The sequence below is a fragment of the Halictus rubicundus genome, chromosome 3 (genome assembly GCF_050948215.1).
Source record: "Halictus rubicundus isolate RS-2024b chromosome 3, iyHalRubi1_principal, whole genome shotgun sequence".
NCBI lineage: Eukaryota > Metazoa > Arthropoda > Insecta > Hymenoptera > Halictidae > Halictus > Halictus rubicundus.
The window spans coordinates 7315506-7340183 of NC_135151.1; the positions used below are offsets into that span (position 1 = coordinate 7315506).

At 40.3% G+C, this 24678-nt stretch overlaps 2 protein-coding genes across 5 annotated transcripts; both read left to right on the forward strand.

The window, feature by feature from the left end:
- The first annotated feature begins 3981 nt into the window (after positions 1–3981).
- LOC143352532 (uncharacterized) lies at positions 3982–16699 on the forward strand. 4 transcript variants are annotated; one of them, XR_013081957.1, is made up of 6 exons: positions 5025–5267; positions 5947–6138; positions 13201–13767; positions 14235–14531; positions 15349–16291; positions 16377–16699. XR_013081957.1 is itself a non-coding variant. In XM_076785111.1 (5 exons), exons 3-5 carry the CDS (start codon positions 13201–13203, stop codon positions 15433–15435), a joined length of 951 nt encoding a protein of 316 aa, XP_076641226.1. In that variant the 5' UTR covers positions 3982–4170; positions 5947–6138; the 3' UTR covers positions 15436–15586. The 4 variants fall into 4 exon arrangements, 3 of the variants coding, with proteins under 3 accessions (XP_076641226.1, XP_076641228.1, XP_076641229.1); XM_076785111.1 differs by lacking the exons at positions 5025–5267; positions 16377–16699 and adding an exon at positions 3982–4170 and having other exon boundaries at positions 15349–15586; XM_076785113.1 differs by lacking the exons at positions 5025–5267; positions 16377–16699 and adding an exon at positions 4232–4355 and having other exon boundaries at positions 15349–15586.
- LOC143352535 (uncharacterized) lies at positions 16666–21526 on the forward strand. Its single transcript, XM_076785119.1, has 5 exons — positions 16666–16807; positions 17728–17796; positions 19144–19230; positions 19304–19655; positions 20694–21526. The coding sequence occupies exons 1-5, from the start codon at positions 16751–16753 to the stop codon at positions 21020–21022; spliced, it is 894 nt and encodes a 297-aa protein (XP_076641234.1). The 5' UTR covers positions 16666–16750; the 3' UTR covers positions 21023–21526.
- The last annotated feature ends 3152 nt before the right edge of the window (positions 21527–24678 follow it).

The window sequence follows — 24678 nt, forward strand, 5'->3', positions numbered from 1 at the left end:
TCCGCTCACAGAGTGAGCACTTTCTAGACAAAATGCATCTCGCGTTTGAATTTCGGAGGCTTCGCGCGTCGATTAGGCGCGTTAATTGACACCGCAGTATCCTGGAATCGTTACACGGACCGATTGAGAAATTCCGCATCCGAGACACAGCTTCTTCGACGATTATTTCGGATTGCTCAATGTCTCGTACTTGTCGGGCCTGTCACGCAATTACCATGCAACACTGTGTATAGCAAGTTTTTGTCGCTCTAGTGATTAGCGACAGTTTTTGTGAACTTTCAAAACGGTCTACCCGGACTGTATAATAAAGTGAATGGAATTTTTATAAATCCCGCCTCCTTATTCCGAGAACGATCCTTTATCTACATCCTGTTTTAACCCTCCGTATACTATACCCGGAGTCATTCGTGGCCGTCGAACATGTACAATTTTATTATAAGACGACGCTTTTTATTTCGAAATAAGAAAATCGCTTTTTCTTCATCCGATATACGACGAAAGCCGGTCCCGAGCCATCGTCTCATAGCGGAAGAAAACTGTAGTCAAATATCGGCGTGGGTCAGAAATGACTCCGGCATAGGCCTCAGACTGGTAGGAGTAGGGATAATCTCGAGTTATTATTTCTGTAGATTCGTTGGATAACTTGTTTTGTAACTGTTCTATGAGTGTCAAGTAGTCCGGTAAAATTCGTCGGATGTTTTTCGCCTAAGTTTCGACAATTACTAATTTGTACTGAATCGTCGTGTACATCGTGTTTTTAATCTGCAGTTGCTGTTTCTGTAGAATCATTTAACAATAGATTGCCGGATGAAAAAGAAGGTATCTGGTCAGTTAGTGATTCCCTCCGACAGATGAGTGGTATTGTATGATAATGGGGCTGATAATTCTATTGAAAACAAACGTATGTCTTAAATAAACTTATTTATGTTTTTCTATATATATATATATATAGGGTGTTCACGATAATTTGTATCAGCGTTTTTTTCGTAAAAGGTAAACTTATCTAGCGTTAATAATTTGTTTCATAACGTCCCCAGTTTCGATGGGCTTCCCTCCAGAAAAATTCATCAAATGTTTTTCGAATTATCCTATATGGTCTTTTTTTTTCATATCCTGTTTGTATTTCTGTTAGATCGTTCAATAGCTTGTTTCGCAATGCTTCCAACTTCTGTGGGCTTCTGTCCTGCAAAAATCATCGGATGTTTTTCGCACAACTTTCAACGATTGTTAATTTGCGCCGAATAATTCTTTATCTGTATCCTGTGTCTGATCGCGTGTTATTTTTACTGGATCGCTCGGTAACTTGTTTTATAACGTTTACTACGGGTCTCAATGCTGCCCGGTTAGATTTGTCGAATGTTTTTGACGCGTAGCTCTTGACGATTATTAATTTGCACTCGTAGCCGGCAAAAGCGTCTCGAGGAAAACGCTCTTAATCAGTCCCCGCAGACTTCCGTGTCCGGTGAAAGGAATATTTGAACATTCGATTAAAAGGAAAAGCACGGGGAGCGAGAGGAACGCGATCGAGCATCGACGTGAACTTCCTACAATATAGTTTCTATATTATTTATACCTGGAGGAAACGTCACGATTATGCAACCGGTCTTGCATAAAGTCCGCGCGCATAGATCTCACACCCCGTGAGTGACGTAACGGGAATTTCAGGTTCCCGACGCTGTCGCCGAAGAAATTCTACCTGTTCGTCGCTGGGTAAATAAAAAAGCCACAATAAAAATGCCACAGAGGTCTTTTCAGAATCAGCAAACTATTCGAACACTTGTTCGTAAAGCAACACGTTAATCTATCATAAATATTCATCGGATTCTATGCATTTAAGATGTACAGACGAAGTGTAAAAAAATAGTAAAAATATTAGAAGAATGTTACGCGTTCTTTCTACGCTAGAATAAATAAGTCAATTAATTTATATTGCACAATAAAGAAAAGCAACAAGGAAGTTGTCAGATTCAATGAACGTTTAGAAGACAATTTCGTAAAGCAACTGGTGAACCTGTCATAATTAGACTCGGGATTTTAGTCGTTCATGAGAGAAAGGAGCAGATGAAATGTAAAATAACAAAAATATTAACAGAATTGTATCCATTCTCCTTCCGCCAGGTAAATAATTCAGTTAATGTACGCAGGGCAGTGAAAAAGCAGCAAAGGTTTCATTCGGATTCAGCAGACCATCGAAAGACAGTTTTATGAAGCAACGCAACATGTAAGTTATCCTAATTAGACTGCACGTTTCCCGCATTTAATGCAAAAACGCGCGAAGTACGAAACAGTAAAAGATTCGAACAACTTTCAAATATCGTTGTATTACTTTCAAGCAATAAAGTCCAGTCTGCTACAATCGTACGAGAAAATTTTCACTCCGCAAAAACTTGCTTGATCCGATGATAATTTCTTGCCGAAACGGCGCCAATAGCAACTCTGTCGCAGGTGCGACAGGTAAGAAGTGGAAGCGGCAATTAAAAACCGGTAAATTCGACCGATATTTCGTGCGAGTCTTATCGAATCGATCGAGTCGACTCAACGTCGAATTTCCTGCACTCTGATCCCATCTCGATCGATCAGTTTTTTCTCCGGCCGATTTAGAAAGTGCATAATTTCCAATCTAAAAAAGAGGTTGTGGACGTACGCGATTGCGCAATTAACGATTTTCAAGCAGGTGACAAGGGGTCTGGAATAGGTCAGCGCGTCGCGACCTTCTTGAGAATCTAGGCGGAAAAATGCGACGAACTTTGCGCCATTTGGTCCGACATGGCAATGTAAATGAGGGGATTATGCAAGCGGAGGTCGTCGGATGTTGTGTCGGGCGTCGCGACGCCGCCTTTGTCGAGAAGAAAATGCGATGCGTCCGACCTAGTTCCACATTCATCGTGGCATCGATAGACCAGATGAATCGCGGTAATTATGAATCGAGGTATGTTCCACTTAACCGGCAAGTGTATCTGTTTCTGCTCGCCACGGGGCAAGGTACTCTGGGATTTTTATAGTTGTAATCAGGACGAGATAGCGGCTTGTTTACTGAAAAAATTCGCATAAATCTCCGAGTTTCACAACATGTGTGGCCACGAGTCTGTTCGTTGCCTCATCCTTGTCTTTATCTTCTGAAAGCACCGGTGATACTTGTCGAATAGGTGCCTGCAACAGTTTCATAGACGCCTGGGGAACTGTGTCACGCTGTACAGACGTGTCGAACGGTTTGCCATTCGTCGGGCGTTGCATTTCATTCGTGTAGATACATGAATCCTCTCTACAGAGAGATCTGCAAGCAGTTTACTCCATCTTTCTCTTTCTAAATGCAAAGTTTTACGTGGATTTTATTTTTTAGCAATTTGTATAGAGACATACCGACATATTGTACACATATTACAAAGTAATTTATTTCGGGATTACAGAAATGAGCATACCGCAAGAATCTATGCAGAATAAATATTTACTGTGAATGGAAATTTATTATTTCTCTGAATGAAGTCGACTTTAAGAATGCTACACAGTTCTTAAATACATTCTTGAATTTCTCTGACGACTTTATTATTTATTCTACTAATTTCGTCATGAACGCATAAAACCTACAATTTAATAATCGTTCACGCACTTCTTCCATCAAATAAACAAAAAATAAATAGCACATATGGATACAGACATTATTTAATAAATTCTACAAAACGAAGAGCCAACTGATGAATGAGTTGAGTCACGGCAAACATCGAGCTAACACCTCGCACCACCATCGTTGCCAAATCAGTTCTCCACAGTGGTTGCTCAATTTTCCAAGTAAAGCGATCGTAAAGCCACAAGAGAGATCCACGTCACCCCATGGATTTTCCAGCGCGCGGTGATTCAGATGCCAGGATCGAGACCCCTAAGAAAAGAGGGGCTAGGGAACTAAAATTTCGTAAAATTTGTTCGGCGTCCACGGTGCGCAAGGTCTTTCGTAAAAATACGAACGACCTTCGAGGCTGATTCGAGGCATCGGGAGGCGGAGAAACTCATCTCGTTAGTGTCGGCCCCGCCGTCCAGCAAGATGCACTTGTTCTTACGGGTTTGTCTGGCACGCGTGTGTCGTCTGTCGAGCAGCAGACGCTGGTCTGCAAGGTAGAACCTGAAGAAAGTGATCCTTGATATCCTGGACGGAACTTTGAAGCTGTTGAACGCGAGGTACGAGTGATTTTGCAGTCTATTTTTCGATCTTGAACTCTCCCGAGCTTGCTAAAGGATGGTTAGACCATTTGTCTGACTGGAGAGACGGACGACTGAATTTTATGCCCGAAGTAGAACCTGAAGAGACCTGAAGATAGTGATCGTTAACGTACTAGTTAGATTTCGAAGCTGTTCACTGCAAGGTACACAAAAATTATTTCGTCAACTTTCTATGAATTGAATTTTTTTTTTGAAGTTGTTAAGAGACGGATGGATCATTTCTCTGACTGGAGAGATTGTTGTTTGCATTTTGTGCGCAAAATAGACTTTAAAGACAGTAATAGTCCTACTCAGACTTTCAAGCCAGTCGCCACGACTAATTTTCCAGTAGACTTCTCAGCATTGAACTTTTCCAATATAATCGAACAATTCTCAACTATTTTTCCGAATGAAAAAGACGGATATTCGTATTTAAATGCACCAGGAAAGCGCCGATAAGACCTAATTGCCTTGCACGCGAGTTTCGTGAAACTCGGTGAGTCAGTACCGTCGATAACCGATTGCTTATCTAGTAACAATTAGTAATTATCCTATGGTCACTTGCTTGTAAATAAAATAAATTGCCCACGGTCAAAGAGCAGACAAGCCTCGAATCAATTTATATTTCACTTTTGATGATTCTGATTTATTTTCCATTCGATCTACTGGATGTAGCTCAAGGATCACTAACCGAGATCCAAAATTCTTATCAAGGCCGAACAACTGCCGGTCACTATTTCATAATCCGTTACGTGGCGCTTATGTAACAGCTGGACACGTTTTATTATACAATCGAGCGCCGAAATTTTGTTGATTTGCATCGCGGATTTTAGGTTTCTTCCAGAGGCAGGGGACAGATGATGCAAGAGAATCTATGAATAGCGCGGTTTGTTGATCGTTAGAAAAAACACGCACGGCTTTTTTGCTGTGTGAGTGACACCGTAAATTGCATCCTTTGAGCTCCCATTTTTTCCCCTGCACCTTCGAGAACGCGAATGCGTTTTGCTGGTCGCAGTTCGTGTTTCGAGGTCCATCGGTTACAACAAAAATTCATCTCCTTCGTACCAAAAACGCTGGTGAATATCCCATGACTTACTTTGTCCAGTTCAGAACTGATTACTTTGTAGAATGACTCAAAAATCTATTCAAATACGTTTCTCAATTGAAAAAATTATTTTATCATTTTAAAGTAGAATATGGCTTGAGTGTTACAATTCCAGACTGTATTAAACTTTATTTAAGAAAACTGTAAAGTGATCCAGTGTTCATTGTAGTAACATTTACACGGCATTAAGGTTTAATAGTTAGTATACAATCGTTAGTAGACTGCGCATCTTTATGCAAAATAAAAATTGTCTGAATCAATTTAAAAAAAAGGGAGTTACATAAAAATATATTTCTTCTCTTAATAATTTTAATAGGTTGTAAATAATATAGGAATAATAACAAATTCATCTCATGTTTCTTCTGTTTTATGTTTTTTTATTGTCGCCATAAATGCATAAAAGCCGCAGTCTAATCATTGGTCTGCAGATCTTTATTAAATAATTTTATTAAGTAACTTTGTTAAATAACCGTTAAACAGAGATTTCTTTTCAATAATAATTTCCCTTAAGGATTTTAATAAATTGGAAATATTTCTTTTGGTCTCCTCAATGTTCTATATTTCATCCCCTAAGTTTTGTTATAAGTACAAAAACCTACAGTCTAATCATCGCAACGAATCGACCAATTTGATTTGACCCGTTGTTTCAGAATTTCGTAGAAGTTTAAGCACTTGGTAAATCGATCGAGGACGTTCCCAATTTGCCAGAGACTGCCTCCACGATTCCAGTAGCTCTCCAGATTCAATTCCCCGCGACAGGATAATAGGGAGGAATTGCATAAGGTTTCGTGTTAGGGGACAACGAGGACTGCGCAACAGGTGTTTGCGGAGAACAAGCAAAAGTGAGTACACTGTGAAATGACTCGTTCATGTCAGTCGAACAGTATCGCATTATGCTTATGCGTTTGTGGCATAATATTAGCTTGAACGGTGACGAAAACAATGACGAATCCACGTTGGGTTCTTCAGAGAGAGAAAGAATTTCTTGAACCTCATTCCGATGAGGTCGATGCACCCGAATGGCGGGCCTAGTGGGCTCTAAATTGGTTTGTATAGTCATTAGGAGGAACCCTGTTCCCAATCAGTGGTATTCTTATTCTGGGACTCGATGCTTTCAAGATTCAATGATTTTTCTGAAATTGCTGTTCAAAGTATTGATCATTTTTGTTGAAAGTTCGGTTCTAGGATTTGGATCTTGGTGGTTTTATGGCACCTTCAAAGTCAGAGATTCATGTCAACAAAGATTAAGGATACTTCCATGTTATTTTTACCTCAAACGATTTTCTGGATTGGGACATACGGTGTTTTCAATCTTGCTAACTTTATGGTGCTTGTGAAATTGTGAAACACAAGAGAAAGGTCTATGCTAACAAAGATTAAGGATGTTTTTCTATTTTACTACTATCTTAAATAATGTTCCAGCCTGGGAAATAAATTGTTTTCTCGTTCACGCTCAACTTTAAACACGCATAACTTTTGAACCAGTAAATTCCTAGTGTTGAAACTTGGATTTTCGGCATTTTCTCGCCAAAATCGAATGAATTGCGTAAAAAAAAGTTTTAAATTTCTGGTTTCCTCAGGAAAAATTTTAACCAATATTGTATATTCTATAATTGACTTCACGAGTCATAAATGACTCCAAGCATTGAGAAACAATTTCACCCATGTCCATTTTCTCCTTTCGCTATTGAGATCACACTTCTAAGTAATAGTTTAATACGTTTCTACTTGAATTCAGTTTCAAATAAACTTCACGAGCAATATTTCTAGAAAAGATTTCAGTTTTTCCCATCAGGCTGTTTATTATGCGCCGCGTAGCTTCCGATACAATAGCAAATGCAAATGCATCGGGTTCGATCGAAGCGTCCTTGATACTTGATCGCATTTCACCTTTCTCCTACACGAGCCTGCTGCGGTTTGTCTATTCTACATTGTGCACTTCCCATTATGCCATTTATTTGAATGTTTAATTCAGAGTGTTTAACGAACGATAAATTGAACACTGAACATAATCGATCGGTCATAAAAATTATTGGTTAAAAGCCTAGTTTAAAAGTTTTTTTTTTTAATTTATTTATTTATACAGGTCGCATCAACAACTAGGTCATTAGCGACCACAGATATTATATCATAATATTACATTATTATATCTTTGTACTTAACATATAAGTCACTTATAAGTATACTGAGGAGAACAAATTTTGTAATTGTTATATGTACACAATATTACAAAGTGTGAAAAATTTTTGTGGATTTTAGAAATTTTAAAACTTGGACTATATTCGAAAAGTTGATTTTGTAAAAATAGTAGAGTTCCAAAACCAATTCTTTCAAAAATCAATTTCTATGTAAACCTAAATAAAAGTTGGTCGGCGATAGGCGGTAAAAATGGAACTCAGCAACGATACGCCACAACCAACTAGCATAACAAGTCAAAGAACGCGTTACCCTAATTTCGTCTAACTTCCCACGCGATGAGAATCACTGACCCGCAACAGGTGGACGCCCGCGTTGCGCAACAATCATACGTAAACGTTCCTCACGATCGTAAACGATTTTAAATGGTCGTCGTGGAATTTCGAGTGAATCATATATGTCTGAAACCGTCGCGTGACATTTCTTTATTGCTCCGTGCGTACCGAAGTTGCGTGACGAAAAACGTACCTTATAATAAGCAATTGGAGGGAACACGGCAATTTGTGCGTCAAATATTTGCCTTCTTCGCAATAGAGAAATTTGTGGTCGACGCGCGACGAAGACGGGGTTTTTCGTCTTTTTAATGTTGAGCGCACTGGGCTTGTTACTTCACGAAATTGACGAAAGGATTGTCGGGGAAATAGAGCGTGTTATGTTTGCAAGAAAAGTGTTCGCAATTGTGGTATGCTTAAAGGAAATTTCTTCTTTCCCGTACCACTGGAAAAATCATTACACTTCTCTTGAAAAACCGAAGTACCAGAAGACTTGATAATTGCAATGTGCAACACTAATTTTGTACAATTTTGTTGTACAATGTCAATTGAACTATGTATTAGTTTAAAATGTGACCATTCGATTTAATATTGTAGCAATGTGTTTTGTTAATATATTAGCGATTTGTGAATGTGGTTCACATTATGGCAGTGCAGTGAGATTATAATTTATCGTTACTTGGTCGAAAAAGGAAAATCATATTTTATTGTAGAGTCGAACATTTACTTAATATGATGACGAAGGTATTCGTCAATAGTTTTGTACGTTTGTAACAATTTTATTTTTATACGATCGAAGAAACCGACATTTAGTAAAGTCTCGATCTAAACGGAACGGAGCTACACGATCTTAGTCAGTTCGGCTATCACCTATACTAAATACGATATAATATGAACTGCATTTAGTAGTTGAATTGACGGTATGTAGTGCGCCTTCTACGTTCGGCGCAATCGACGCGATTACAAGAAAATGGTAGGCCTACACGATCTATGTCACAGCACTATGTCACAGTACTATGATATTCTCTGAACGAGGAGCCTGTTAACACTAGAACAACCAAGGGGGGTCGAAATGACTTGTTTGGCATTTCTTCTAATCATTACTTATTTTCAGTACATTTTGTTTCGTAAAAGTTTGTATGACTTTTTCTAAAATATGTAAATAATTAATTCTGTAAAGCAGTTTTCCTTGTTTTTGTCTTCTTGTTGTAAAATTTTATGTACTATACCCACATATACCGAGAAGAGTCATTTTGACCCACACGAAACATTGATGAACTTGTGATTTTTTCATTCTTCTTTTAATTTCTTCATATTATTCCATGGCCGTAACAATATTTTCGCTTGTATAGAAAAACATGTAACGCCTGCGATACGCTTCCGTTTTCGATGCTCGTGCATCGCAGAAAGTATTTCTCACTTAGTCAGAAAGAAACGTTGACAGAGGAAACGTTATTTTCTGCCATAATACTTTTTGAGAAAATCGGAATTCTATTTTTTCTCGCGATCTGCAAAAATATTTTAACCCATAAAATGACAGAAACTATGGGACAATTTTCACGAAGCAGTAAATTACTGGGAGGAATAAATAAAACAAGTCGTTTTGACCCCTCCGGGGTATACGTCAATCGTCGGTTGTTCTAGTGTTAAACAAGAGTTCTGTTCAGATTAGATTTGCAGAACGTACCACGATTTTGTTAATGTTGATCGGAGCTGGTTCAAGGAACCAGATCACGATCGAATGCGATGTAGCACGAAGTGGCGTGAACGCTTTTGGTTTACGTTCGAGGAAGCACGTGGTCGCGGCCGGGAGTGAAAGTGAAAGATGCCTGTATAGTGGTCCACGTGGTGCTGCTTTTCACAGGAACGTGGCTAAGTATCGACTCTGCTGAACTCCGGGCAACACGTTTGCCGACCGGTCGGTCGATCGATCGAGTTCCCGTAACGAGGTTTCGTAACTGCTGCCGAAAAATCGCCGTGCAACCGAGTGTCGTTGAGTGTCGTTGCCAAAAAAAACGGTTGACATAATCGTTGCTCATCTGTGTGAGTCACATCGACGTCCAGAACACTATATAGACAAGCTGGAATTTTTGTTTTTCAAATTTCTACATCCTTTTCTTCGAGAGCTCGATAATTATTTTCTGGGACATTAAATCTTGCGCTTGGAAAATGATAAATTAATGATATGAGAAAATGATTAAAGAAACGCATTTTACGATTCTAGAAGCTTCTAGAAGGAAAATCAATTTTCAATTAGCAGCTTTTCTGTAACAAAGATTCGTTGACGTCGAAGATTCGTGTTAAAGATTCAAGATTGCAAATTCTCTGGAAGAACTATTACCGCGAAAGTTCCAATTTCCGGTTTTACGAAAAATTTTGTTATCATCGTGATGACAAAAAAGTGCAAGTTTCCACGATAAAATCCGAACAATAAAGACCGTAGTGAGAGTCGGTTCAACGCAACGCTGCCGAGTGCAGGGATTAAACAATTTTCCGCAAACATCATCGAGAAATCAATTCCTCGAGGATTCAATTCCCCAAATCGATGAAATCAAGCAGAGACCGCACAATCGTCATGCAGCAGCCGCAACGTAAGCGTCGGTGAATTGTTCTCCTCTCGCATGATCGCGTAATCGAAACACACTTCCGTAGAAAGTTTCGTTCCTTGTCTGTTTATTCATTATCCTACAAACAAATCGCGTGGACAATAGTCTTGCATCTCCGACGGTGTAAACCGTTTAACTCGGCTTTCCAATTTGTAGTCGGATCCCGGGGGCGCAATAATCTCTCGATTGCGTTAACAATGCACGCGGAAGGGGATCGTTCATTGCACTTGGAAAGTGCATCGACGATCTACTTGGGTGGTCGCGTAATTCTGTACCAGGGACATCCACGTTTCATAAGATCGCAATTGCCGTGTGTATCAGTTCTCGAGGCAGCTCTGATTTCACTTCACTTTGCGGTGTTACGCGATGATTGTTGGTTATGTAACTCGTTTATTGGCTCCATAATTAGCCTTTCGAAAAATTGATAAAACATAAAGCAACGTTCGAGTCGAACTAAAAATGAATCCTGATCGTGCGGTCGGTTTTGCTATTGGGTTGTATAACTTTTCATAGAAATGAGCTAGAGCGATCAAATTTGTTTATATTATTGCTGAAGTATGGCAGAATAAGGGAACAATTGGGAGAAAGAGTGACCGATGGGTTATTATTTTGGAAATATTTATTGAAGATGACCTTTCTTGGCAGACCGAAGTTTTTCCGAAGAATGGTCGCCTTCAACAAATATTTTCAAGGTCAAAACACCTTCATTCTTCATTTTTTCCTTACTCTACAACATTTCAACATTCATTATAGTTTCTGTGCACTGTCTTAATTGTATAAGAAGTTCTAGAATATTGTTAGAAAAATGTTCGCACTGTGCAATGCTAAAGAAGCGGATTGCCTCGAGTCTCTAAGTTGACAAGAATGTTTACGCTCACTTTATTAGACCTTAGGAGTTTGCTATTTTAATCTCAGCTAGGCTTTACGGTTTCTTTGCTAGAGACGCATGTAATCTCTGTTTCTGAAACCTTAAGTTTCTCAGCGGCAAATAAAAACATTCGACACAGAATTTATAATGGCTTATATTTATTAATCTGCATGTTAGTAGGAAGCTTGAAGATTATTATAGCATCAAAAATATGATTCCGGAATATACAAACAAGGAATTCCCATTTCTTGAGCTTTACTCAATGAAATTTTACCGATACAATTAATAAGAGAAATTCTTACACTAGACAGTCTTCCACGCTATCAAATTCTTATGCTATTTTTTCAATACCCATAATCAAAGAATTTCCCAAAAACCCAGTAAACATCATTCCCATGCAGCCGTCGTCACGCCAAGCCCTAAACTCGTCGTCCGACGTTCGATTTCGCCACAGTCGAAATAAATCGCTATCGAATTCGCATCACGCGTCATCTCGAGGTCGCGTGCAGGTGAAAATGGAGCACGAGGCAAGGTGTCCAGCCAACGTCCCCTGAAAAGCCGAAATTCGTTCGCGGTCCGTCAGTCACGCTCCTCCTATCAGAAAGTTTAGATCACTTCGAGCCCTTGAACGCTTCAATTCCACCATAACGCATGATTCTAACGTGGTCAAACTTCCGCGGGCAAACCGATATTTCAATAAGCGCAGGAAAGTGCAACGAGTGAAAGCGCGACGAAGTTCCACGGGCAAACGGTTTTTCTGAAATTCAGTGCCAGGCGAGTTATAGTGTTCGCGATGCATGCGTGATTCACGGGCCACGATTCCGTGGGTGTGACGAGGCTGGCGGGGTTTTCCGCGTTCCCGTATATGCAAACCGGCCATTGGCTAATCGATCAGTACCATTTAAATCAAATAAGCTCTCCCGGAGAATACGAATCGTCTCGTTAGTCGCGTTTCTTCCATTTCCCTGGCCGGGCAATCGCTGGCTGCACACGCGACGGGAATATGAAGCGCAAAGACCAGCGTTCTAATACTTCCTTATCGCGAAGGTGGTAAATCGGGGCTTGGTAGCGTAAGCCTTTTTGTTTTTCTGGTTCTCGTTCTTATTCGGGATTGCACAGCTTCGACTCGGTTCTGCTGGATGTTCTTTGAAAAGCAAGTATCAATTATTTTTATTTTAAACTTTTTGGGGAATTGTTTCGTTAAAAATGGGTTTGTTGCTTATTAAAATGGTGCAGAAGCATTGCCCTTAAGCTCCAAGAGTGGTCACGTGACTTTTGCAGAGTCAGCAGGTCAGTAACTGCTGTATAATTCCCGTTCACAGCCTTCAACCATTGACTTAAGATCCGTCTTGATCTTGATCCGACGGGTCTTAAGTCTGTGACTAAACATGTCACATTTTTTACTCTGTACTAGCAAAAAGTAGCTCAATTTGTAGCTGGAGATACTTTTTAGCGCGCGCTACTCTCGATTTCATCCAGAAAACTCATCCAAAGGCATAAAATTGCTTGGATTCCACGGCACGCACATCGTCAATTTTTGGCCTACTTCTAACGCTTATATTAACAAATATCTTCATAATCTCGTCGGCTCATGACCAGCGCGCGCTAGATTGAACCTTCCTCTTTCGAATGAGCCCTTTCCCAGCGAAAAAGGTTCTCATATAAGGACGAAAAGTTGAGGCACGTAAAACCATTCTCCGTCTATTTTTGTCGGTAACCTGGTCACTCTACCTTATCGCGCATCTACGGAGTCTCGACTCTTAAGAATTGCTCTAAATGTATTGTTAGTCTGTACAGCTTAGACATGAAAATCAAATCGTCTGACGTAGTCTATTAACCTTTCTCTAACGAATTTTAATCTTGACGTACAAGAACGATAGAATGTTTCTCATGAAACCAAGAAAAATATTGACACTATCACACACCTAATTTCTGTAACTAATTAATCAGATTTCTTTCCAGATGAAGATGTCGTTGCTCTCTTCACTGTCAACTGGCCTATTCCTCCTGTCCTTCGTTGGTCCCTTGCAAAGCGACCCTCAACAAACGCACTGGCCGAATTATCCGGTGCCTCTACCCACAGATCGTAGTTTGCCACCGCGTCAAATATTTCCAGATCACTATGCCGCGCCAAGTATTCAAAGGCCGCAATCGTACGCGACTCACTACATCACCCAAGCGGTTCCAATTTATGAACCAAGTCAATTTCGAAGTGATTCTTCGAGATATCCTGTGAAGGTGCCTGAGACTTACCAGCAAGGTGAAGAATATTACGATTATCAAACTTTTGGACTAAATAACGCGGAGAAAGAATTGGAAGGTACAGAGATAAAAAGAAGTTCGAGGGAGAAGGGGATAGCGGAGAATATGAAGATCCTTGATAGATTGTTGTCGGAGGATTCTGATGAGAAGGAGGTGGACAATTCGTTGGATGAGAAGATCATGTCTGAGGAGACGAAGAGGGTTGCTAGAGAAATTCGCAAGCAGAGGCCGGGGTTCTTTTGGACCCTTGCGAGAGTCACCTTCGAGGTAAGTGAAGCTAAAGCAACTTTCGATCAATCTTAAGGCGTTCTCTCTACAGGGTATCCCAGAAATGTTATACTTCCTTGAAAGAGGTGATTCCCAAGGTCGTTTGAAGTAACTTTTCCCTTTGCGGCATTGTTCTCCGTGGCTTTGTTCGAGAGTTATTAACGAAAAACTTGGACCAATCAGAGCGCGGCTATAGCGAGCGGATTGCGACTCGGTAACAGGTCCCGCTGAGCGTGGCATTGCCATTGGCCGAATTGGAATCCGTCCGCGGTAGCTGCGCTCTTATTGGTTCGGTGTTTTTCGATGATAACTCTTTAACAAAGCCGCGGCGAACATTCCCGCAAAGGAAGAAGTTACTTCAAATGACCTTGGGAATCGCCTCTTTCAAGTGCAACATTTCTGGGACACCATGTACAGTAGATAATTTAATTCTCGAATAACCCTCTCAAATATTCTAATTATTCCAGACTATCAACGACACAAGATCAGCATTGCAGCAGATCAGCGAGATGATCAACAACAACATAGCACCGGATTCAGCCACTCAGGCTTCAGTGCCTAGGGGTTCTTTGACAGCTACTGCTGCCACAACTTCTTCGAAGAATATGAGTTCCACAAACGAGACAGAAACGACAACCGCACGACCTACGTCGACCACAGAAGCGCCCTTCGTGCTGACAAGGAGCAGTATACAAACCTTGATCAGGAGGAACGTCTTGGGTCTGGTTAAACTGTTCAATCTCGAGTGGAACGAGGCTTTAAACGTAAGACAATGTTTCTTTTTCTTTCTTTACGGGACTAAGATCCCCTAGACTCCTCAAGAACTTTAAAAAGCCCTGGCAAAATCAGACGCTTCTGACTAGAGTTCCAGGATATGCTCGAAAAAGCTTGTTAGAAGATTAGGAGAACTTGAAGAGTTCTGTATGGCTTATACAGTGAATTTTCGATATATGTCAGCAACACCTTGGAGTGTTATGTTTACACTCCTCGGCGCGGCGTCCGAGGTATACCCCGCGATTTATTAACCAGGCCTTGGCGTCATATATAGAGAAATTACTGTATACAGTTCTGGGAGATTATAGCCTAATCTGTATTTTCTCGAACCCATTTTAAACATTTAAAGAGATTGGCAAGAGCCTGAAGCTTCGAGTTAGGCTTCCCGAATGCCATCTCGATCGTCTTCTTCCTAAAATCGATTTGAACCTCGTTAAGAACTAAAGTCAACTTAGGCAGTTCTGCTTAAGGTTCTAGGACTCTAGCTCGATTTCCATTTACATTGATTTATCTTACCCATATCGGGGGACTTGCAAGAGCGGCTTCGAGTTAGGTTTCCAAGATGCCATCTAAAATTGATTTTAATCGCGTTGATAGATTGAGAAGGGCTACAAGGTTCTGTTTACGGTTCTAGGACTCTATTCGTAGGGGACTAGCAACAGCCCTAAGGTTGTAGCCAGAATTCCAAAAACTCTGTTTCTGATCCTGTTCTCCGTAGGATCTGTCCTTCAATAACTCTTCTCTGTAGAATCTGTCCCAACTGTTCCTTCGAATCCTAGAACGACTGAAGAATCCTATCTTTTCCAGCAATCGGACATCAACGTGAGACAATTCCAGAAGGATCTGGGCAAGCAGGTGGGCACCTACCTGCAGGACAATCCCAACGCATACTGATGCTCCTTGGAAACCCCGTGGACCTCGTCGACGTCCTCGCCTTCGCGATCCTTCAGTGCAAATCCTGTTAGAGCTAACCGCCGAGTAGCCAAAGACTGAGCGAATCTGTTATTTATAAACGTAACTGAGAATGTACAATCGTGTTTTACCCAATTAAATTAAATTAAAAGGTTTACCGAAACAGACACGCGAGAAACCGATTCTCTGGACGTCGGAGCCGCAAACTTGTCTTTCGAAGGCCGCGGGGAAGCAGGTCGTTGCAAAACGCAGAACAGCCGGCGAGGTTCGCTCTTGTTACGTCACCGGCGAAGATCATCGTCCGATATTTATGTAACTTAGCCCCCGAGTCCCGACCCACATGCCGGCAACACCTGCGGGCGAGAATAATCAGCGAAAGAGGACAGGGACGGGATCGCGGGACGCGCGAATTCGAGAAGACCGATTGCGGTAAGTAGAAAGCACCTTGCCGGTTTCGATTGGTCGAACCCGCCGGCGTGGGATCTGCGGACCCGGGTCTTTATATGTGGATCAACGGTCTCGATCTTCGCGAGTCCCGTGGATCGTCGATGAACGGTGTCGGGACGTGTCGAGCGAACCGATTTCTGCTGTCGTCGGTCGAGCGCCTTTTCTGGTGAGTGTCGTGTCGCTGAAAACAGCTTTCCAGGCGTCGAGGTGTGCCTGAAACGCGCCTGACAGAGTTAGATCAATTGGGGCTCGTATGGTCTTGAATTGGATTGAATCGCTGTGCTCGATTTCTTGATTCGTTTCTAGAGATCTGATTAGGTAGTCGTTGTCGCTGATTAGGTAGGGGTTGTTAGGTAGTCTACGTAGACCATCAGGTATAATTGAAAGCTCCGTAAGTACCACAGATACAATGTACACTCGGGTATCTTCAGATCAGATTTGCACGTAGGAACCTCAAACAAAACGAACGCTTATAGGATCTTCACTGTTGGACGCACGATCGGCAATAAAATTGTTCCGATGCGCCGATCGCGTTTCTCCACTGCCCACCGGTGTGCAGCATGATACAGTGACCACCTACGCCGTGCTTATACGTGTTAAAAGTGACGCGAACCCGTGTTCAGTCGGCGAGAGAGGACAAAGAAGGGGCCGGGTCGTGCGTACGAAGATTACGTGAAATAGAAAGGACCACTGGTCAAAAGGAGATCCGCGGGGATCTGATTGGTCGATGCTCGGCGTGGGATCTTGCAGCCACCCTTATAGATCCGTGGATCGTCGACCTGTTCTGCAGTCCGTCGATCACGAAGATCGCTCGTTACAATCGTGATCGGATCGTCGGAGAGAAGCGAACATGTTCGGGAGAAGTTTCGTCGTTGTTGGCGCTCTTTGCTTCATTGTTTCTGTCGGGGTAAGCACTTTTACGTTCATACTAATCTCTATTGTCCCTCGCACGTCATCAGGTGATCCTTTTTTATCGGGCAAATATTTTTGCGTGGACGTACCGAAATTAGTGACACCGTTAACGTTTTCTTTGATGCCTCGTAAAATGTAGTTCGATTAACAAATTTCATGGAAACAGTAGTCCTATGGTTTAATTGAGAAAATATACTCGATACGAGTTCTATGGAGACTCAAAATTTAATGGAAATAGCCAATCTATAATACGAACCGTTTACGAGGTCTCGACGATTGATTAAAAATAGTGAGGCTCCAAAACATTACACTTATTTAAGAATATATACACATATATATATATATAAATATATTCTTTTAAACGAGCTACTTATTTTAGAAAATCATCCATTAATTTTTCAGAAAAACTTTCTAATGATTTTTCGGATCGTTAACTAGACATGCCCCCTTAAAAGAATGTATTCGATCTCGAAGATAATAACAACAACAGGGACTATTTAGTATTTTTTTTTTTTTTTTGTTAATGGCAATTTTCAGTTAAGAATTGGAAAATTTGTAGAAAACTCGTACGACAAACAGAACACAGACAGTTTAAAAGGAGTAATGACGCGAACCAAGAAGGCACGCTGACCTTTCGGATAATGGGGCACGCAGAAAATCGTTTGACGCTCTTTATATGTAGAAAAGTGAAAGCTGCGAGGAGCATGTCCACATAAACTGTTCGCGAACGATCGTACGCATCGTCTTGAACGAATGTCTTCCGAATTCACAATAACAGATTTGCTGGACTGCGTGGGTCGAATTTATCGCGACCTGTTTCTATGAAAAGATGTTCTCGCGGATTCTACTGAGCGCGATGATTTAATCGACTTATAAACACCGATGGAACATTGACACAGATACCTTCTGTTGCAGACGTGCCTCAGGATAAGACGCCAGAGCGACTCAGAAGAGGGTGGACGGGTTATTGATAATATTTTCAATGTGAGTATTTCATAGGTTCCTTTCGTTCACTCTTTGTGCATAAATATTAAATAATTCGACTCGGACAAAGGCAAAACACTGAAATTTCTCACGATGGAAAATCGATCTTTCTTTACTTTCGAGCATTGCAAGCTTGTTATAGAAAATTAGAGATTGTACAAACATCTTTCAGTTATGAATACCTTTATAGCGAGACTATTTCATACATCACTCCTCTGACACAAATATTAAATAATTAGACCGTTAAAAGCAAATTACAGATCTTTTTGCGATGGAAAATCTATCTTTACGTAATTCGAAGCACTCCAGACTTGTTCAGAAAGTAGGAAATTGCATAAACATCATTAAAGGGTGTAGCCGGATAAACAGGTCAAAAGTGTCCCCAAACCAAATTGAATTTGCAATAGGCCATTTGGTAGCACATCCAAAGAAAATACTTCTTGCCAATTTTCAACCCTATATGTCGACATGGGGGGGTAGTAATGAGGTGTTAAAGAAAATCAGGTTTTTCCGTAATTTCTCGTGTCCTCTTGAATTGAAAATTCTGAAAAAAATCATGCATATTTTAGCCATTAGTATGTACATCTATGAATCTTTTCAGAATTTTTAGCTTCGAAACTGAATTTTAAAAAATAAAGAAATCATGGAATGCCGATTTCTTGTAGAAGTTATGAGATACTACGTTTATATTTTCACAGTTTTAGCATCTCGTCATAAATGTTAACATACACTTTTCAGATCTGTCAAAGTGGGGGTAGGTACTTAAAAAAATAAAAAATCGCTAATTTTTACCATTTGCTTGGTAGTCTTCGTCGATATTACCTCCAAGGTTAACCCGATTTCTTTCTTTGACACCCGACTACTCCTGTCGACATATAAAGTTGAAAATTGGCACAAAGTATTTTCTTTCTATAAGCTATCGAATGGCCTATTGCAAATTCAATTTTAGGGTCACTTTAGTTGCAAATACTTTTATAGTAAATGCCCAATATTTCATGATTCTCTCTCCACTGAGGTTGTATTATATTTAATTTCCCCATGGAAAACAAATTAATATGGGACTCAATCACCAGTACAATTATTAACCCTCGGACTTATGCGAGTTCCAGGCCTATGCCGGAGTCATTTCTGACCCACGCCGATATTTCGCTAGTTTTCTTTCGATATAAGGCGATGGCTTGGGCCCGGCTTTCGTCGTATTTCGGATGAAGAAGAAGAGGGGATAGTTATTTTCTTATTTCGAAATAAAAAGCGTCGTCTTATATTGGATTTATCCCCACCGCGACGGGTCACGAATGACTCCGGCATAGCATATACGGAGGGTTAAAATTGTGTCTCGCCTTCTAGATCCCGATCACAGCGATCAGGCAAACTTCAGCAGCAGCGCAATCGTTTAGCCCGGAGAACTCGCAGACCATCGACAATGTGTTGCAGGTATTGAAGAATTGTTGATAGTTGATTTCATAATTTTTACGAAATTAGTGTTAAATTTGTTAAATTATTCCAGATTCCGATATCGACGCTAGAGGCGGTCGGAAACCTGGTTAAATCGACAGCAGGGCAAAGATCTCAGAATGCAGAGGAATATCAAAGGATCAGACAGGAGAGGAGGGACAGGTTGGCAGCTCAGAGGGAAAGACAGAGGCAGCAGAGGGAACAGTTACAACAGCAACGCTTGAAACAACAGCAGATTAAAAGGACCATCAAGTTTCACAATAAAGACCCGTTCGGGTTGAACGCGCTGTCGAACCTGCTGGTTGGTAATCATGGTTTATTCGGTAGTTATGGTGGTCACGGTGGTCATGGAGGGCACATGGGTCTTGGTGGGCATGGTGGTCATGGTGGTAATGGAAATCATGGTAAATATCCCGTCTGTTTGCTTACATATTGCTCGAATACTTCATCGTGCGCGAGAATCCCAACGCGGCGAAAATATGAGCGATGAAAATGGCCTAATCATTTGTCCCTGGAAACAACAGTCAATATTTAATAGTCAGAGGCTTCGTTTGTCATTATTAGACACATTGTGCATTTACGGTGCATATGTATCATCGTATCTGAAATGTATATGTAATTCAAATTCAATAGAGTCGCATTATGTTCGTCGCATTTTTCTAACACTTATCAATAAGATTGTAAATTTGCACGACGTTCTAAAATATAGGAAAAATCGTTATCACCCCTTTTTCTGTTGCATTCGCGGAAATAAATTATTCCACTCACAGTATCTGCGGATATGTTACAATTTGCAAGTTCAGCAGAATGCGAAGTTTTATCCGAAGATAATTGCCAATACCATAAACAGCGCAGCCTTTGAACTGTCATATAACGTTAAATTTTGTTCGTTTAATTGAAAGGACGAATCGAACGAAATTAATTCGATTCCCATACTAAAATCGTATGGAAATCGTGGTGAGAGAAAAATCATAGTATTCCAAAATCTCATTCGTTCAACTTTCAGTACAACAAAATTTATACACACACGCGCGCGCGCACGCACACAGTCCAAACATGAAACAATCACACTCTCTGCTCAACCACTCGGAGACAATGAAACCGAACGATTAATCGAACGATAAGCAATAAAATTCTGAACGGAATCATGGCAAAGTTTGAAATCAAATTCTGAATTTCGTTTCGAATATCGATTTCGCAATGAATATAAGTTGTTGCGCAGTTATCCTTGCCTCGTGCCGGCTTCATTTAAATAAATAAGAATGCACACGATTTGCAGTACAGTGGTCCGTTTGAAGAATAAACAAGTCGAACACACGGCCAGGATGTTTTTACTTTACAATTTTATTCTTTCTTCTTCGCTCTTCCGGTATTTACTGTAAAAATTGTGCAGCCTTGAGGATGTCTTGTGAACAGAAATAACGTGTTAAAAATATTTTCAGACGTCCACGGAGGCCACGGAAACCCGGCAAACAATGGACAGCATACTTACGAAGTCCACGAGAACATAGAAGAAGACACGGCTTACACTTGGCACGGAATCACTGCTGGGATTGGAAGTTACTATGGATCAAGGCCCACCAGCACTGTCACAACCATACAGAACAAAATAGCACCCAAAGACAGAAAGCCGATCACCTACAACTATGAGAATAGTATGTACAATAAAGTTACATCGAATACTGCAGCGAACGGGCTGCAATACGAGGAGGATGGTCCTATACAAAACAAAATTGCACCGAAAAGCAACAGAGTAACGTTCAGGTCGTGAAACAAGAAGATTCAAAAATTGATTTTCAACTGTACCGTGTGTTTCGAAGAAGACTGTATACGATTTACGAAAGCAGTATTAAGAATTTTGTACAGGATGCTCCAGCAGTCGTGGTGGAATTGGGATGAAGATTTTTGTATGAGTGGATAAGTTAAAGGTGTGCAATAAAATTTGTAATTCTTTCCTTTCCAAGAAAATGGACTTCAAATGTTCGTTTGAATACTTGTTTTATTGGTTGCGAGAAGTAGAAACTGTGAGTCATGAACAGACTTGTTAATATACCTGGGAAACAAAACGTCGAATGAGAAAAATTCTCTTCTGTTGTCGCGGTGGCTGGAAGTAAAAATGGTGAGCCTTGGACAGACACTTTTGTAAATTCTCATTCTATTGTGTTACTTGAAAAATTTTTAAATCTCCTTCGCTAGAGTATACAATTTTTAGTTTTGTTTGCGATGGAAATAAACAGAATATTCCAGCCTTGGACAGACATGTTTAATAGTGTGTATTATTCAGTTCTTAAATTGGTTTCTTCACAAGCGAGGAATTGATAGCAAGGAATTTGATTTTTAAATTCTGGCGATAACAAGTAGAATGAGTAGCAGACAAGACAAGCTTAAGCAGACAAACTGCTAAGCTGCTAGCTGCTTGATCAGACAAGTTTTATTCGGTACTTTAACGGGAGCAAGTAGAATAGGTAAGTCATGATCAGATATGGTTGTACAACACCTTAAGTCAGCATAACGTGTATTATATGAGTTATTAATATTCTTCGAATTTATGTGAATTATTTTATTTGTGATAAGATTAAATAGAAACAGCAAACCATAAACGGACACATAGTCTAGACACATACAGGACATACACTTGAAATTATTTTAGGATCAAACACAGAATGTTACAAAGAAGTGTTTGAGCCTAAACCTACAACTATAATCAGTAGAATCAGCAAGTCGTGGTCATACATCTCGAAGACTTCCCATTGAATAGTACGCAAATTAAGTAGTTACACTATAATTCGAAGATTTTAACTTTACTCAGTGCCAAACTTTAATCATGTGTCTCCATGACCTCAAAAGATTATCTAGACACCCATTTAGGTTGCTGTATTGAAAAATTATTTCTTTATCTTTTTTGAAAGATTTAAATTTTGTAATTTTAAATTACATGGTTGCAAGTATTTCAGTAAATTTTTAGAATAGTTTTAGGAAGTTTCCTGTGCGATATTTCACAGTCCAGGAAAGCCGTATGTCATTTCAGGTTCAAATATAAACTAGTACAAATAATCATGTCTTTCTTAATTTATGACTGCGGAATGTAGAATTGATAAGCGAGCGAACAGACACATTGCTATGTCCACTTGACAGGGAACACTCAGGTAAATCTCCATCTTTGATTCTTATAATAGCCAAGAAATGTCCATGCCATGATTGCTGTGTCATCCTACATATAGTAATCGTGCAACAATCGATACAAATTAATAGAACCGTCAGCACGAATTATTACGTTACGCAATCGGTAAAAGTGGCCATTGTAAAATCGGTCTATTGGTGTAAAAAACAGCGAACCGCGACGGGGAGTAAGATAGCATTGTTCTGACTCATTCGAACCCGCTAAAACTCGTTCGAACCACAACCTCTGAACACATGCGCGCGAATGCGTCACGATAGATAACGCGAAGTCGTGCATAGGTAATCGATATGCGCGTTTGCACTTGCGTTTCGGTAAACATCCCATTTTTTATATTCAAATATATACAAATATGCTTGACTTTCGATTCTTATCAGTAGTCTGCGCATTTTATGCGTTTATAGCAAAAAGAAATTAATCCAACGGTTAAACTTCACCATGGCAACCCAGAAATTTTTATCTTTTTATTATATAATCCTGTACATCTCTACGAGAGAATGCCAAAAATCGAAGTTTTAAGGCGAGGAATTGACTGGTTTAAAAGTTATTCAAAGTTGAATGTTGAATGCATATAAGTTGTTTAAAGTTGAATGCCAACTAACTTGGATTACACCTTCTGTTTAAGATTCCGTATATGATTCTCTACATTTTAATTATTGTTCGATAGCAGTTTCTCCCAGAACAAAGTGTAATTGCTCAACTTTAAACAAGCATAACTTTTAAACCAGTGAACTCCTCCCCTTAAAAGTTCGATTTTTGGCAATTTCTCGTCACGACGTACAGGATTATATAGTATCAATTTAGACATTTCTGGGTTGCTAAGGTGAAGTTAAGCCGATCCAATGGAAAGTTGTCTAAACAATTTGAATATACTGTTACATATGCAGCTTGAAAATACTGCACAGAATTTTTATTTTGTATAAATATCCGCAGCCCACTTATCACGCCCTTTATCATTGAATTAACGAATTGTTTGCAAATTTAAGTGTTCGTGCAGCAAGTTAGACACTGAATCTTTCAAGAAAGTGTACAAGATCGCTTATAATTAATTTGGCGCAAGTAGACAAAAATCCGGAATCCACAATGTTATTAAAAGAACTGTTAAAAGAGACTTTAGAAAATATATAAAACATGAAGATTGCAGGTTACAAAGGACAAATGACCCAAAACCTTCGATTAATCCTCTCTTTCTTTCAACATAGATGACAAATGAATGTTTTCCAACTATCGCAAAGTTCGCTGACGAACGTCGCGTCACCTTTTTCTTCTCGACTTAACGTCACCGGTACACGGATTTCCGCTGACACTTTGTCAGAAGGCAATTAGATGGAAAATTATCCAGGTTATCGTAACGTCTCGGAGCCCGTATGGAAAATGCCAGGTGCGCAAGGTTGGATGAATCATGTTTGTCGTTTCTTCGACGAGCGGGTAGCTTCAAAGGAAACATAAACGCGCTTTTAAATTTCCTGTTTCGGCACGTAAAACTGACCACCACCTGTTTCGCTGTGAAAATCCTGGAGATTTCGATGATCTCTACGCTAACGATATTTGTGCGACGCTATCGTGTTTAGGGAAAGAATGTTCGTACTAACGGTACTTTTTTGGACCATTTGCTGGGCCCAAAAGTAATTTGGACCCGGAACACCTGTTGCTTCGGTCCGAAGGGATCGGGAACGGGATAGATCGTTAGCCTAAATTCTGAAGCGAGGAACGATACTTAATTCACCTTTGATCCCGGAGTATTGCGTACGCATGATTTCCTACGTTTTTATCCATCTCGCCTCGTCCCGCGCGATCGAAACAAAAAATCGTTGATCGTTTCTGCGACGTTGGTGACCAGGTGTTTCTTGCTAGAATTTTGTTATGATCGTCTTCTTGGAACCGGAGGAGATTAGTGCAGAGTTTTAGGCTTCGCCACTACTGACATCATCGTGCCAAATTGACGAGCTGATAGATGACTGCGCAGGTTGTGGCTACTGTGCATTGTTTATGTTTGGAGAGTCACGTGGCGGCTCGATGCATTGACTTTCGTGGACCTTGTCGCAACCGGAAGCTTAATGTCGACGCTTTAGCCATTGAAAGAGAGTTAGTAGCGTTGTCAATGGCTTTGTTGTGTTCTGGAGGAGTTTGATCATTTCATTGCAAGTGATAATGTCAGAAGTAGTTATCCATTATGTTGGACAATTTATATTAAGAAATTCTAGATTATTTATTTTCGATTTTGAAAGTACGGCCGATGAACTGTCAGT

Excerpts from the sequence above, each read along its gene's own strand:
- LOC143352532 (XM_076785111.1), top strand. The coding sequence starts at position 13,201 with ATGAAGATGTCGTTGCTCTCTTCACTGTCAACTGGCCTATTCCTCCTG. Across the intron at positions 13,768-14,234 it reads TTGCGAGAGTCACCTTCGAG|ACTATCAACGACACAAGATC; the intron begins GTAAGTGAAGCT and ends TAATTATTCCAG. Across the intron at positions 14,532-15,348 it reads AGTGGAACGAGGCTTTAAAC|CAATCGGACATCAACGTGAG; the intron begins GTAAGACAATGT and ends TATCTTTTCCAG.
- LOC143352535 (XM_076785119.1), top strand. The coding sequence starts at position 16,751 with ATGTTCGGGAGAAGTTTCGTCGTTGTTGGCGCTCTTTGCTTCATTGTT. Across the intron at positions 17,797-19,143 it reads TTATTGATAATATTTTCAAT|ATCCCGATCACAGCGATCAG; the intron begins GTGAGTATTTCA and ends CTCGCCTTCTAG. Across the intron at positions 19,656-20,693 it reads TGGTGGTAATGGAAATCATG|ACGTCCACGGAGGCCACGGA; the intron begins GTAAATATCCCG and ends AAATATTTTCAG.